Here is a 16,078-nt window from a genome sequence, read left to right on the forward strand (position 1 = left end):
TTAAAGTTGAGGTGGTGGGGGTCTGGATCGTTTATTGCATTTATGATTCAACACAATAAAATAAACTTTAAAAACAGTAACAGATCATTGACAACTTTGGTTTATTTGTGAATTGTTGGATGTCCATCCCCCGAGCTGCTGGCTTTCAGAAATAGTGCCCCCCCCCAGCAGTTTAGTTGAATAGCCCTGGGTTAGACACTTCTGCCACTGGCCAACACATTGCTCTCCATTTCAGCTCTTCGTCACTTTTACCCAGGTCACCACAGGGTTTACTACAGGAATGTGCACAGTAAAACTTCATAGGGTTAGACAACAGAAATCAGATCACTTACAGGGCACTGAGGGAAATGCTTTATTTCGCAGGTCAAAAACAGAAAACCAGTTTGGGGGGGCCCATCAAGACATAAATCACTCGTCTTCAAACACTGTCAGAGTCATTTTTGCAGCAAAGTAAGCACATGTGGCTGAAAGTCTTTATTTTGAGTGTCACGGGGAAGGAGCACAAAGTGCCTTTGTTTGACTGCCTGTGTCCTTTCACTTGAAGATCTTGCCCTGGTTGAAGGGTTTACCCACATGCTTGAATTCTCCTTCCCATGCAAAGTACTCCTTTACCATAGTCTTGCACTCCTCGCTGTCTGGATCCAACTTCCGCCAGTCGTACGATTCATAGTCAATTTGCCAGTCTTCAGACAGCTAGAAGGTAAATAACCACACTGGGTCAGATTGAGGAACTCCGGTTGAAAAACAAAAAGCACAATCAGATTACACGTTGAACTTTATCCTATTGAAAACAACTCCGCCGTTACACGTCAAATGTGGACAATGGAAAAATCTATGCATAAGAAGAATTTGCAGATAAAAGAGGTAGCCATGGTATTTTCTCACAGTACGACAGCACATAGTACAAAAGTTGATGCAAAGAGCAGTATAATCCACCGCAATCCTATTCAGTCAGTGGTTAAAACTCAATAATGTGAACAACTACCCTTATTCACAGTCAAGACAATAAGATTATAAAACTTCAAGTGTTAAATCTGCCCACAGCAATAAGTGTCAGAACATAAAATCTAATGGGTCTTAATAATTAGATGTAGGGGCTCAACAAAACAAAATTGTGTTATCAATAGTCATCTCCTCTGGCAGCATACAAAATTATGCACACACACACACCTGGTGTTTAGTAATCAAGAAACCCGTCAATACCTCCTAAATTAATAATAAAACTAAATGTTAGAATCCAGTTTGTGGCCACAGCATGAACCAGCCTTTTACTCACTTTAACAGAGTTGACTGGGATGAATATGCCCTTTACTTTCTCTTCCCCCGTCAGATTAAGACTTTGTGCCACGAGAGGACACCGCCTTGCCCATTGACGGGGGGGAATGCATTTTTAATTTGAATAGTACACATCCACACCTTTATTATTACACATTATACAAACAAATAATTCATATAGATTTGCTAATGTTGAAAATTATACAGGCAAGAAAACTCAATAGATCAAACTACAAAGTTCATGCTCAATAATCCAGGTATACAATCCAACATTTTTCAGTCCGTTCCACTACACCCAGAATATATTTTAAAATTAGTTTTTGGAGCCTTTCAATTCTCGTTCCAACTTTCCAGGAAATCTCAATAGGACTTATTTTCTGCATCTTTCATTAACATTAAAATGCTTAAGATTGTGCGGTTGTTTAATTTTGAATTGCATTAGTCATTTTCATTACTCAAGCAGCTCATTTCCTTTGTTCTTCTACTGTATTCTCTTATGTCGGTTGAAAGGTGTCGGTGCCAATAGTACTTGAGTTTATGGAAGTTTTTTTATGCCGAGTTAAGATTTTAAGGATTTGATACTGAATGCACAAAAGACTTTGCATCAGGATGCAAAATAAACCAATAATTGTTTGAAACTGAAAATGTTAAAAACAAACAAAAAAAATGGTGGAAAGAGTTGACCCTTTCATATACTTACGGTGAAGGCCAGTTCTTGCCCCCTGAAGACCCAGAGACCAGAGATGCTGCTGTCATTGTTGGTGCCAAACAAGATGACGCTGGCAAAAGCATTCTTTCTCAGTTTGTCCAGGCGCTGGAACATGCCTACGAAGACCAAGAGGTGTTTGAGAAATCATCAAAACTTTGGTGGTTTTCTAAAACGATTAACAAACATCTGCAGTTACCAAAAAAGGCCAATCTGTAATTCATGCTGCAACACGTAATGAAAGACTAAGGGAATTTTTTTTATTGTGACAATCTTAACTAAATTTAGATTAGTCTTAAGACCTGCACCTGTGAAGTATTTTTGATTATTTAACAGGACATTTTGGGCACTCTGGCTTATTGTGACCTCAGCATGAACCAGTCTTTCCTATGTGAATCAGAGACGACTGGGATGAATTTGGGTCTTGAGTTTTTTCTGCCCCCGTCAGATTAAGACATAATGCCATCACAGGGCATCGCCTTGCCCAGAGACAGGGGACAATTTGCATTCATGGTTTAGTTTGAAGTAAAACAGGACTACAAATAAAATATAGTTTAGGCTCCTACAACCTTAGAAATAATTCTACAAGTTTAAGCATCATTATGCATTCTTAAAAACAAAAACTTTAAATAGAAATAGTCACATGAGCCAACATTTAAACTCCAAACAATTAAAGAATGCATCCAGGGCCATTGTGAAAAGGAATCAGAAAATGTCCTCCACATGAGTAAAATGTTGAATTTCACAGCACATAAAGCTGAAACAGTGTGTCCTCAGGTATGCATGTTGAGTCTCACCTGTAATAAGGTTGCAGCTCTTGAAGGTAAGAGTGAGCTCCTCTGGGTACTTATAATGGCCATACCAGATGGAGTACCCCTCGCGGTCAAAGTGCTCCCAGAAGTGGGGGAGAGCTACTGTCAAGGTGTCCTCGTTGGAATACTTCCTCTTGAACTCATCCATGACAAACGAGCTTCAGAAAAAGACAGATCCAGTCATAAATATGATTTTCAGTACACACAGTGGAGATAAGACAGACAACAGAATGGTTCAGAAAATGAAGCAAGATCCTAAAGACAAAGGTAACGACCCGTTACTGCTGTTACAAACTTTAAAATATCTCAACAGATCTCTAATCTTTGATATTAGAGCACCTTGAAGCGCTTAGTTTCTTTAGAGATCATGGATTATTTGTGGACTCAGTATGAAACAGCCTTTTGTTCTCACTAAATCAGAGTTGACTGGGATGAACAAAGTCCTTATTTTTTTATACCCCTGTCATATTAAGCCTTGGTGCCATGAATGGGCACTGCCTTGCCCAAAGACAGGGGACTTTCAATTATCAATGAGGAAAAATCTTGACATCTGCACTATAACAACTCTTTAGAATAAATGGATAGAATGAATTAAATGAGATTAATCTTCTCGGAAAAAAAAACAAAACAATATAATTACCTCTTTGGCAGATGTGCAAAGGGGTCCTTGGCTTTGGGTTCTGCAGCCAAAACAGCATCACAGTCATCCATTTCTTCTTCCTCTGGAGCAGGCTTCTTCTCTTCCTTTTTCTTTTCCTTCTTCTCCTGGGGCTTGGCTGCCTCTTTTCCACTCTTCTCCTTCTTGGCAGGGGCCTCTTTTTTGGGCTGCATCTCAGCAAACTTCTTGGCTAGAGGAACAGAACAATATATTACTTCTTACTCAAAAAAAAAATGTTGCAATCATTTGAAACTAGTCTCTTTGTCTCTTCTACAAAAACAAATTGTGTTTTACTGATTTATAAAATTGTTTGCCTTTTGGTCTGTGACCTTTCAACCATCCTTTAGGTATGTACCACCTCTGATTTCATCGCTGGTGACTCACCATCAAACTGAGCCATCTTTTCACAGAGTTTGACTTCTCCAAGAACAGCCTTGAACTGGGGCTGGTTAACACATGTAACAAACCAGCGGGTCACATTTTGATAGGGCTGACGGAAGGAAGGCTCCACGACCTACAAAACAAACGGATGTCAGATCCTTGTGGAAGCATCCTGGTTTCTATAGCACCATGAAGAGCAGTCAATACTGTAAGAAACATTAACAGTCCTGTGTGTAGACAGCAGCCCAACTTGGCTGCTTTGCAAGTGTCAAACCTGTTTGAAAAGCCAGAGCATGGAGCAGACTACAGTGATATCAGCCAGGCTGATCCTCTCCCCCACAAGGAAGGTACGAGTGTTCAGGTGTTGGTTCAGCACCCCAAGGACCTTCTTGATGTCCTCCTTGGCCTGCTCTGTAGCCTGTACAAACAAAAAAAAAGAATAATGTTGGCAACCCTAAAACTGCACAAGCATGTTATATCATCACTTTGATCTTTTTTGAGTAGAGAAATGCAGAGCTGCACACCTGCTTGTTGAACTGCATGATTCCCAGAGTGGGGAAGACCCACGCACTGGCTGGAGGGATGATCTCCGAGTCAGCAAAGCTGACCCACTGCAGAACCTGAGCAGAAGCCTGAGGAGTGGCACCACGTAGGGCATCATTGCTCACTGAAATTGCAAGGTCAGATGTTATTAGCTGAAACTGATAACAGAACCAGCTTTTTTTTTTTTCTTAAATAGACTTACGGTAGTGAGCAATGGCATTACTCTCAAACAGACAGAAACCATCATCTCCCTGGTAGGCAGGCACCTGCACACAATAACATTTAAGTTAATTTAAAAAGCTTTGAAATTCAGAGAAGCATGTGACAAAAACCACAGCTATACAACAACAGTCAAGTTTATTCAATGACGGACTACATAAAAAGGTACAAAACAGTGAGCTGCTTGGCTTCTTTCATATAATCTGGAACTACTTCAACCAGTTTTCACTCACCTTGCCTAGAGGAAAGTTGTTGAGGAAGGCAGGGGTGCGGTTTGTCTGCCCGAAGTTGAAGGCAGGAGAGCTGCTGGCAACTTTGAGGCGAGCACCACTATACTGGGCCGCAATTTGGGCCTTGAAGGCCCGCCAGTTCTCTGGGTATGTGTACAGAGTCTAAAAGGAAAGAAAAGAACAGCTTTAAACGCAATAAAAACTAAACTTATAGTTTTATTATGATCAATTAAATTAAATATGCCCAAGACAGGAAATTAATTAGCTAGAGGACAAAACAGTTGTACTGTGACACGTCTCAAACAAGAGAACCCTGACAAACAGCTGTGCTTTAACAAAGCCATTAAAGATCCACTAGATATGATGGGCTATTTAAACACAACTAAGAAACAGTCTCTGTAAAACATGAGGAAAAAGGACTAATCTGAACTTTTATTTGTTAATAGATATCAATAAAAGAAAGTTCATGTGGCTCAGTTGGCTTAAACGCTGAACTAGCTTTCATTTTAAGAAAAATACTAAGATAACTAAACTCCAACAGACCTAGCTCAGAACTTAAAGCTTTAGTCCCAAATCATGCAAAAACCATTAAAACGTAAAAACACAACCTAGGAACCTGTTTCAGTTAAGGTAACGTGGCACAACCCGGAGTTAGCAGTTCAATGAATCGGTGATAGCAAGCTAACTCATACCCAAAGCTACCCAAGATTTACGTTGTAAATAAACCATAAAACAGCTCCTTAACAGCTTAATATCGATATATATTACGAATGTAAATGTGTACAAGTGCAGATGGCTCTGATTTTAACTGGATTGTGGCAGTGAATATTAAAAAAAGCTCTGCGGCTAGCTGTTTCTCCATCTTACTCACCCCTGCCGCCATCTTCAGGACGAGAGAAAGAAAGAGCGAGGGGGCGCGCCCCTGACGTATTTACGCACACAAGACGTGCGCGTCCTCGAGGTGTCCGCGTTCCCGCTGTGTATCCTATAATTCTACTGACTTTGCCACGTTTCACAAAAACTCCATGCAACCAGTGAATTTTAAATGTGGAAGGAGATAAAGTTACAACGATGCTCAAACTTTATTACAGTCCAGAAATAAAAAATAAGAAACAAGTAAACAAAACTGAAATGATGTGGTTTACATAAACAAGAACTAAAACCATTTCTGTGGATTGGCTTGTACTGTAAACCATCATGTTACAGACAAATGTACTGATCCACAGCATTTGTTTAAACTTTTACACCAGTTCAAATAAAAATCAGCAAATGTAGCATGCAAGTGGCTAGCTGCTGCTATCACAGGTAGAAGTGTAGAAAAATATTTTAATAAACACATCATCTAGTTTACTACACAAAAATGTCCCGCCAGATGTTCTCCATAGAGACGACTCAGCTCACAAGACCTGAAATTAAAATAACAAAGACATGTTTACCAACAGATTACACTGAAACATTTAAAAAATTGTATACAAGTGTACATTGTATGATGGTTATATTTTTAAATAAACCACTATAACAAACTTCTGGACAAAAAAATACCACTGGCATAAACTATACATTTTTTACTGTGAATAATTGTGTATTATGCACACCATAAATATGTCTAATGAGTAGACCAACCACCCAAAATGGAAGAAGCGGGTAAAAGACAATGGATGGAGTAAACCAGTGATAAAACACTCACCCAGATAGTCGTCCATCAGAGATCCAATGGCAAACTGGGAAAAAGATAAAGGGCATTGTTTTCAAATGGATATATGGTTTGTTATTTTGGGTTTACTTTTACATAATGAACAGTGGCGAACCTTTTTGTTTTGCACAAGACAAAGTAATATATATCTTAAATAGACAATAAAACACCTGAGGCATTGTGTGCAATTTTTTTGCCTGATTTGCAGCATCTTATTTTAGACATTTTCAAAATGAAAAGCTTAAGAACGGCTCTCAAAACCGTCACTTCTAAATAGTGTCTTTGTTAGTTTTTTTTTTTTAAACAGAATTCTCTGCTGGTATTGGTGAAAAATTACATGAGTAGGGCTAGTAGCAAAGAACAGTTCATTTTGGTGAATCGTGAGTTCTTCATGTTGTCACCTCTGAGCTGGGGAATGGCGCAGTCATGAATTGTGAAGCTTCTTGTCAGTGATTGGTTTGTGCACACTTTGATAACAAGCATTTCCTCATGGGTCCAAATCTGCATGAACCATGAGCTCCCAAGTTTTGTTTGACTATGAACCCAACTTGTGCAGACACTCTGCACATGTAACTGCATCAAATAATCTAAAAAAAAAAAATAAAATTAAAATAATCTAGTTTAAATCTTGAGTCAATCATTATTTCAGAAAATCCACCACATTGGCATGGTAAAAGCAGAGTCGTTCACAACACAGACTCTAAGCATTATTCAGAATTTAACAGATATATTTGCAATAACTTAAAATCAACACTACACATTAACTGATAAACTTTTGGAGTCATCCCGATTGAAGATGGCCAGCCCACCCAGTCAACCTTAAAAACCACAGCAATGCCTTTAACTTAGTCAGCTAGCTCATATTGAGCTAAAATTTGGTGTGGTAGTGGCTGAGAGTCATCTTCGATACATATTTTAAAGCTAACACATCTCATGAGATCATGCACGAGACTGTCCATATTTACAAAGTTTCACCAAAATGGCTATGGTTGGCAAAATGTTTTTTTTTTTTCTTGCTTGCCCTCGGCGAAGGCAGACACTTCTCCCTTTTGCTCCGTCCCTGCTTTGCACTTCGTCCTGTGAACCTTTGTCAGAGCCTCTTTCTGCATAGCTTCCAAATTGTAAACTATGGATCTGGTCAGCTGGTCTCTCAATGCAATTGATCAAATTGTCTCAGCAAGAAGCCAGGGCGAAGGAGAGCTCTCTTGCCTCGACCGAACACTAGCAGCTGGATGCACAATGGATTCCTGAGGAAGTGGGAGCTCAGCCTGACCCAAAACAAATGCTGATATCTGAATCTGGCTTCCCCTGTGCTGGCCTTGGAAGACTACCTCAATTTTTCCTGGATGTTAAGGAAACAAGGTGATCTGCCCCTCCTCCCCTCCCCGTTCCCAAGGACATAGAGACATAGACCTGTGTAAGAGATCAATCAGCTGGCTGATAAACACCACCTCTTATCAGGACTATGGCTGGGGGGGGGGGGGGGGGCCCTGGACTGGGGGCACAGACTACTTCGCCTTAAACTAACACGTTGGCGGGGCCCCTTATTGGCCCCCCCCCCTCCCGGTGCAGCAACCTAGGAGACGCGAAAGCGCCACAAAGCTGGCTGCGTCGCTCACTTGGCGGCCTGTGCTGGGACCCCCACCGCCACTCCACACGCATGCGTCTCATGTCTGTATGTTGCTTTTTTTATGTGCTGGTTGTTTTGCAGCTTCACGCTGTATCCTGCAGAGACACCGTGCAAGATTGTATTTTTTTGCCCCCTCGTGTTCCCCTTTTTCTAATCTAACGAAAAAGGAGTGCCTCTCAGAGGCTGCCGCCTCAGTCACCCCGTCTACCCAAGTCTGTGTCTGTTTGTGGTTCTTCAGATGGGCTGTACTGAAATGTAATTTCGTTGTGCTCTGTGCAACGACAATGAAGCTGATTCTGATCATTCTGTCCCTTTTCATCAAAAAATGATCTCAGTTTAAATCTCTGGTGTGAAAAGGCCCAACATTCCTTCCCTCTAGTAATGCTAGGCCTTTCATTTTAAATGTTCCTATGCTATGTGTAGAGGGTTGGAAATTTTACAGGTAATTAAAACAAACAAGTTAATGTTTAAAATGTTTTTATAAAAATGCTCTATTGACTGGAAGCATTTCCCAGTGTCTTGCTAGCTTATCTGAAAAAAAGACGCAGTTTTACTTGAAATACTTACAATATCATTTTTGTCAACTCTTGTTCCCACAATCTTCAGCCGGATCTCATCATCTTGCTGGATTACAATGTCCTTAAATAAAAAGAGAGAGATCATAGTATACTTGAATATTAGACTTAATGTTAAAACTACCTGAGCAAAACAAAAAGATCAAGCCCTTTGCATGCAAAAATTATGATGTGCATTTAAGCTCACACTCCTGTTTTATTCACTATCCAGATGTTGAGGTGAAATAAGCACTTCAATTCAGTACAACTATTTTATTTTGGGGCAGAGAATCAGAAAATTAATTTACAAAAAATGCCAACCTCATCAACTGTCTTGTAGCAAGGTGGATTAGAATTAGGGTCAAACTCCATTTCAGAAGGAATGGACTGTAAAATAAAAAGAAACCAAACATCACACATTACAAAAATATAGAACTGTGAATCTTAGGCAAATGAAAACAGTGACAGATGTTAAACTGGCTCACATGGCGGGAGATGAAGCAAGACATAGGACCGATTTCTGTGAACAATCCAACCTGCAAGAGATACAAAAATAACCTACATTAAGCCTTTTCAAAGCAACAAAAATACTGGCATAAACAAGAGTTTCTGCAATTTTGTAAAACTTAGAACAGTTATGCAAAATGATAATGCTCTGCTAAAAATGGTCAGGAGATCATGTAATAATTTTAACAGGCCTATGCATTCTAAAGTCCAATTTGATAAACTTGAATTTTAACTATCCTAATGAAGAATTTAAGTGCTGTACATAGAAAGGCCATCTGAACTTTTTAACTTGTGTTCAAATAGTGAAACATCCATTAATAAAAAGGGAAAGTCTGTGTCAAAACCATATAAACAACAGTGCGGAAAGGTCTCTACAAAATAATCTCACCTTGTTAACCTGAGTGACAACAGCATCCACTACTTCTCCTTTGAACGGGCGGAAAACAATGGCCTTGTATTTAACTGGATAGAGGACGAAACCTCTGCCTGGCTGAATTACTCCTGCCCCAATGTTGTCGATAGTGGTTACTGCAATGACAAAGCCATATCTGGAACAAAGGAAGAAAAAAAAAAAAAACCTGAATAAAAGTATTGTGTACAATTTTAAATACAGACAAAATATAAGTAATAAATTACATTTTTGAAGTATATTCATACAGTCATCACACACACACACATATACATAAATTTATAGCCCATGAGCCAGCTTTGGTAATCTTTGGGTCGAGAGTGAGGTTCTGCCTCAAGTGGAGGAGTTCAAGTATCTCTGGGTTTTGTTCACGAGTGAGGGAAGAATGGAGGATGAGATTAACAGATGAATTGGTGCAGTGTCTGCAGTATTGTGGACTCTGTAGCAGTCTGTTGTGGTGAAGAGGGAGCTGATCTGTAAGGAAAAGCTCTCCGTTTACTGGTCGGTGTACGTTCTTACTCTCACCTATGGCCACAAACTTTAGGGAGTGACTGAAAAAATGAGATTGCGGATACATGCGGTTGAAATGAGTTTCCTGTGCAGGATAGCTGGACTCTCCCTTAGAGATTGGGTGAGAAGTTCAGTTATCCAGGAGACTCAGAGTAGAACCGCTGCTCCTCCACATCGAGAGGAGCCAGTTGAAGTGGTTCGGGCATCTGGTAAGGATGCTTCCTGGGCACCTCCCTAGGGAGGTGCTTCAGGAATGTCCAACTGGGAGGAGACCCTGGGGAAGACCCAGGACATACTGGAGAGACTATCAGTATGTCTCTCGGTTGGCCTGGGAATGTCTTGGAATCCTCCCAGAAGAACTGGAAGAGGTGGCTATGGAAAGAGATGTCTGGGCCTCCCTGCTCAACCTGCTGCCCCCGCGACCCAACTTATGAACAAGCAGATTATGAATGGATTGGATTTATAACCCAATGAGATAAAACAGAACTCTCCTTAAATAGTGGAGTAATATTACTCACTTGCCAGTACAAGTACCCTCTACTTCGGTGAACAACTTCTGCTTCACTGTGTTGAGTAGATTGGGCCCAAAGTACCTGGGATGTAGCAAGATTTCATGCTCTAAAGAAATCTGTAAAAAAAAAATATATATATATATTAAAAGACAACATTTGTTTAATATTTTTGTATAAAATTGGGTTGTATAACTAGTATTACTGTAAAAATATATCAATAACAAACAGTTGCATTTTATATAAAAAGTGTAAAACAAGTGAAGGCTGTCAATATCACCTACACAAAAGCTCTACAAGACATTCATAAATCACTATCAGACGACATATATTAGGAAAATAAAGTGCATACTTACGTGATAAAACATTTCAGCGATACTTTAACTCCTCTGTGAACGGTATACCTTTGAATAGATGTCCTAGTTGCTTCTTAAATACGATACTTAACAAGAACCATTAGTTTGACGATTTTTTTTTTGTAAGTAACAGTTCCTGTTCCGGGTCAAAGGGTGAACTTTATGAACATTTTTGCAGTTTCTTTGTCCTCTTTAAAAGCAAAGAAGACTTGCATAGTAATAGTTTTGTTTTGTTATTTTGAATTATTTTAATTAGTATTAAGCATCCTAACAGTTTAATTAAATCATAAATGCCCTTTGACAACCGCAAAACAGCTGTCAGTGCAAGAATACACTGCCACTTAAGGGTGAGGAGGTGTTATTGCAGGTAGGCGTGTCTAACTTTCAGGCACGAAACGAAGCTTCGCTCTGATTGGCTGTTTCTTCTGGTGGACTAAAGTCTAAGAGGAACGAAGCAAACATCAACGAGGAAAAATAACGCACTTTCCCTCAAGATTGGAAGGACTATAGCAATTTTACTGCCATTCTCTTTAAAAAAAAGTACAGGTAATTAGAGCAACCTATCGCAGGCTGGCATGCCATAACAATTCGAATACAGCTACATTTAGAAATTCTTACTTTTACCATTTTTATCACGAAAACATTGAGACTAGCTTAATTTACAGAGGCTAAACTTGTCCACTCTTCCGCTTGCTGACGACATGGCGTCGATTAATCTCGTTTCCAAGTTGCTCCGTCTTCCTGTGTCTGCACAACTTGTAAGTAGTCGAGTGTGTTTTTGACGTTGTGGTGTTTGTGGCTCTAGAGTTTAGTGTCTGCGGGAGTTTATTTATCTGTTTGTTTGTGTGCAGGCGTCTCTCCGGTCGGGCCGCCTGTTGTTGCGGGGAAATGTGGCTGCAGGTTCGGTGTCAGCAGGGAACAGACTGTCCTCCAGCGACCAACATCCTACGGAGAAAGTCAGCCGCTATCCCATTCCGAACAAGAAAGATTTACCATATGACATAGTGGAGATCATGGAGGAAGTGGAGTCAAAGGTAAACCAGAGCAATGACATTTTCTGCGAAAATGCTGAGGCAGAATGACTTTGCAGTTTGCTGGCATCTGATTAAGAAGCTCGAACTCAGGTTAAAGCTGAATAACAGAAGCTAAACAGGGCAAAGCTGAAGTTAAGAAGTAAAACTGTTGCCAAAAGGTAGAAAGGGGCGGAACAGCTAAAAGTAGCAAAAGCTGAAAGTTGCAAAATGACTAAACTGTAGGAAAACATTAGCTAAAAGTAGCACAAGGCTAGCCAAAAACTAAAAATAGCAGAAAAATATATAAATAAAATAGCAAATGGCTAGCTAAAAACTATGGGTAGAAATTATAAGAGCTAACTAAACATAGCAACAGGCTAGCTTAAACTTTAAAGCTGCAAAATGGGCAGCCAACAGGTAAGTGGCAAAATTAGCTGTTGCTGATGACATGGTTAAATTGTTAAAATAAGTGCTAAAAGTTAAGGGAGGGAAGTCTGAGATTGTCTTCATTGTATGTTCCCTTACAATGGTGAAATTAGTTCTCTGCATTTAACCCATCACACCTGAGGTACATCCAGGTGGAGCAGTGGGCAGCTAAGGAGCAATTAGGGATTAGTTGCAGTGTTGCCAGGTCTCGCGATAGAAACAAGCAACCAGCTCTATGAAAACAAGCCCAAAACAAGCGAGAAGGGGTTCTCTGCAGGCCAAAAGTGGGCGTTTCTGGCGACTAGGCGTTTGTGGGGGGCAAACACTGATTGGCTAGCTGTATTTACTGCTCTTTAGGTAAGTTTACGTCAACTCTTTTTTTTATTAAAACTGAATGTTTCTAAGAACCAGCGTTAAATCTACTGTCAAACACAAGAAGATTATCTACGCTAAAAAAAAAAAAAAGCTCTTTAGAAGTTCTTCTATTAGATCTGATCTATGAAAGGAGCTGAAACATGGAGTAGGATCGATTGACCCTTAAAATGTGAGACAGCTGAGGAAGTTAACCAGTAAACAGAAATACCTGCTCCAGTTGCAGAAATCTTTCAGAAACTGACAATCACTCATCTGTAGTGACTGCAGGTTGAGCAAGAAAATACCATACCATACCACTTTATTTATAAAGCACTTAAAACAGCAACAAGGCCAACCAAAGTGCTGTACAGACAAAACAACAGGTAACACACAAAGCAAAATACAAAATGAGGTAAATCAGAATATAGACAAAAAACGATGCAGATAATGATGACAAACCAGTGTAGAGCATACAGGATCAAAACACAGATCATCTTGTGTTGAAAGCTACTGAATAGTAGTGAGTTTTTAAACGGGACTTGAAAACCGAGAGGGAGGGGGCCTGTCTGACAAGCAGAGGTAACTCATTCCAGAGTCTTGGTCCTGCTACAGAGAAGGCCCTGTCACCTCTGCGTTTAAGACGAGTTCAGCGATTTGTAGAAATACAGGAGTATTTTGAACTGGATTCGAAGGTGAACCGGTAACCAGTGCAGTGAGGCCAAAACTGGTGTAATGTGCTCTCTTTTGCCTGTACTGGTTAAAAATCGGGCTGCTGCATTCTGGACCAGTTGTAGTCGTGCAATGGAGGTCTGACTGATACCAAACAGGAGTGAATTGCAGTAATCAAGCCTAGATGTAATGAATGCATGTATTACTGTCTCCAGGTTATTTTTGGACAATATGGGCTTCAGTTTAGACAGCCACCTCAGTTGGAAGAAACATGATTTAACAATCATGTTTATATGATTGTTAAGTTTCAGGGAAGGGTCCATTATCACTCCCAGATTAGTGACTCTTTGTTTTTCTGACAGGGTTAGAGCGGAGAGGTCGATGCAGTGGTTTGTGATCGTGTCGTTGGGAGGGAACAACATGACTTCAGACTTCTTTTCATTGAAACTTAAGAAGTTTAAAGCCATCCAGTCCCTGATGTCAGCCAGGCAGTTGAGCAGAGGTTGAATAGAGCATGTACCGTTGTGCCTTAGGAGGAAGTAAATTTGTGAGAGAAAAAAAAGTAAAAAATGTGAAGTTAAAGAAGAAAAAAAAATCTGTATGCCTTTTTATAACTGTCCATTGTTGTCATCGTTGTTTGTTGAAATCGGGTCTCTCTTGTAAATGAGTCCTCGAGGCTCAATGGCATTTACCTGTCTAAATAAAGGTTGAATGAAAAAAAGGCAACATCCTTTGTCCCAAGGCCAGTTTAAGTATCATTAATATTTTGGTAACTTTATTTTTCTTTCTTTATGAATCGATTCTAACTATTTTCACATATTTCAACAACCAAAATGGATTTTGCTTTTCAATGTTATGGATATGTTTAAAAAAAAAAAAAAAAAGCCCTCCCCACTACCCAGTTATGTTGCTCTTATTTTGAAATGTAATAGGAAGTTCTGTGTTAAGAGAGGCGGAAAGAAAAGTTATGGAGACGCTGCTAATGTCGAACCGGTTAACATCATAGGCATAATATGCCTGTTGCTTATAAGTTATATGCTTAATATAATGCTTATAAGTTGCTTAAAATAAGCAGACTTGGTAACACTGATTAGGTGTCTTGCTCAGAGACACCACGACAAGTGGGAATGGCTGGGAGTCGAAACCGTGACTTTCTGGTCCCCAAAAAAGATATGCAGATTAAAAAGATATTTGGGAAAAATTAAAATAACCGGCAAATAGTATGAACGCTGGATCAACATTCACACAATAAATACACAAAATATAATGAGCTTTTACCTGAACTTTGCATAGTTTTCTAATAATCTGCTAAATGTTTGCTCTACAGGGGGGATTCTTGCCCAATATCTTCAAAGTCCTCTCACACAGACCAGCAGAGTTCAGATCCTTCTTCACATACTACAACGAACTGATGAACAAGGAGACAGGTTTGTGTTTTATGGTTTTATTACTCCACAGGAAAAGTCTTTGTTCAAATAATTCAAGAAACAAGTGCAGGTATTTAGAAGCAGAATGACCATAAAGGTCTAAGCTCATCTACAACTGATTAACTTTACTTCACCTCACATAAAAATGGCCAACACAGCTGATCTTCATTAGCCAACAAAAGTACCAAACTTATTTTTACAGATATTGAGTTGTTTTGTGTTGTAGTGACTGATCGTTGTCTCCATTTTATGCTTTGAGTGCCAACGCATTTCACGAGATCATTGACCCAGGTTCGACCAACACGTCTATTGGTATGTTTACATGGACATAAGTAACCGGATCAAATGGCCGGTCGGAATAAAAGTGTGTCATGTAAACACTCCGTTCGGGTTATTGTTTGTGTATTCGGCGCAATCCAATATAATTTGTGATCAGAACGAAACGGGTGGTTTACGCCGATCCGTAACCCGATCGGTGCGCATGTAAACGCTTGATCTGTTCGTTTTTATCTGATCGTGAAAAACTGACCTGACTGCGCATGTGCGACTTTGCCATTTCCGCCTGGCCCACGCTAATAATATTAGCATGTCAGGGGAGCAAAACTGGTCGGTGAGCGACACAACATTCCTACTATGAACTTTGAAAGAGCTCAAAATGATCTGTATTACCTGTAGCTCAGTCAGGGAGTGCAGTAACGTCTCCACCATCATTAAAACCTGTCGCGGGTCCATTTTGGGTGCTCAGGTTTGTTTACGTTCACCCCGGAAGTAGAACTTCTTCTTCGGTGTATCCTAATGCATGCTCAATAATCCAGGTAGAAAAATCCAAAAAAGTTCAATCTGGTCCTCTGGACATTCAAAAAAACAAAAAACAAAACAAAGCAAAAAAATATAGAAACGTTTCGTCTCTCATCCGAGAGACTTCCTCAGTCTGAGGTGCTGTATTCAGCTCAGTCTCTTAAATAGCACCTTCTCAGAGTGGATCAACCAGTTTGCTGCTGACAACCAAAACCAGCTGATCACATGCTCAAGAAGGACCATCAGCCTAACAATGGATCATGGGCACACTGATGGCTGTTTACTGTTCACATGGGCTGAGTGATACTAGCAATCACAGCATTGAAAGAGGGGGACAGTTGAACACGTAGGCCTCCACCCCTGTTTAATGATGGACGGTTTCTTTTCATAAAGATGGCC

At 39.9% G+C, this 16,078-nt stretch overlaps 3 protein-coding genes across 3 annotated transcripts in view; 1 reads left to right on the forward strand and 2 right to left on the reverse strand.

Moving 5' to 3' along the window:
* Nucleotides 1–328: 328 nt before the first annotated feature.
* On the reverse strand, nucleotides 329–5,747 carry eef1g (eukaryotic translation elongation factor 1 gamma). The gene is made up of 10 exons (XM_037675260.1): nucleotides 5,696–5,747; nucleotides 4,828–4,986; nucleotides 4,578–4,641; nucleotides 4,357–4,499; nucleotides 4,107–4,250; nucleotides 3,836–3,965; nucleotides 3,434–3,641; nucleotides 2,779–2,951; nucleotides 1,976–2,100; nucleotides 329–693 (listed from the first exon to the last, which is right to left on the reverse strand). The coding sequence occupies exons 1-10, from the start codon at nucleotides 5,705–5,707 to the stop codon at nucleotides 535–537; spliced, it is 1,317 nt and encodes a 438-aa protein (XP_037531188.1). The 5' UTR covers nucleotides 5,708–5,747; the 3' UTR covers nucleotides 329–534.
* A 153-nt stretch (nucleotides 5,748–5,900) lies between these two features.
* polr2g (RNA polymerase II subunit G) lies at nucleotides 5,901–11,114 on the reverse strand. The gene is made up of 8 exons (XM_037675819.1): nucleotides 10,993–11,114; nucleotides 10,646–10,755; nucleotides 9,597–9,756; nucleotides 9,187–9,237; nucleotides 9,023–9,088; nucleotides 8,715–8,786; nucleotides 6,512–6,545; nucleotides 5,901–6,230 (listed from the first exon to the last, which is right to left on the reverse strand). The coding sequence occupies exons 1-8, from the start codon at nucleotides 11,002–11,004 to the stop codon at nucleotides 6,217–6,219; spliced, it is 519 nt and encodes a 172-aa protein (XP_037531747.1). The 5' UTR covers nucleotides 11,005–11,114; the 3' UTR covers nucleotides 5,901–6,216.
* A 303-nt stretch (nucleotides 11,115–11,417) lies between these two features.
* The window catches only part of si:ch211-175m2.5 (uncharacterized protein LOC568697 homolog), a 9,427-nt gene continuing 4,766 nt past the window's right edge, over nucleotides 11,418–16,078 (forward strand). The window contains exons 1-3 of the mRNA XM_037675820.1: nucleotides 11,418–11,750; nucleotides 11,844–12,026; nucleotides 14,782–14,881. Coding sequence (XP_037531748.1) covers nucleotides 11,694–11,750; nucleotides 11,844–12,026; nucleotides 14,782–14,881 — 340 coding nt within the window. The 5' untranslated portion in view covers nucleotides 11,418–11,693. The remainder of the gene's footprint in view (nucleotides 11,751–11,843; nucleotides 12,027–14,781; nucleotides 14,882–16,078) is intronic.

This window comes from Nematolebias whitei, chromosome 4 (genome assembly GCF_014905685.2).
Source record: "Nematolebias whitei isolate Nwh7 chromosome 4, NemWhi1, whole genome shotgun sequence".
NCBI classification, from domain to species: Eukaryota; Metazoa; Chordata; class Actinopteri; order Cyprinodontiformes; family Rivulidae; genus Nematolebias; species Nematolebias whitei.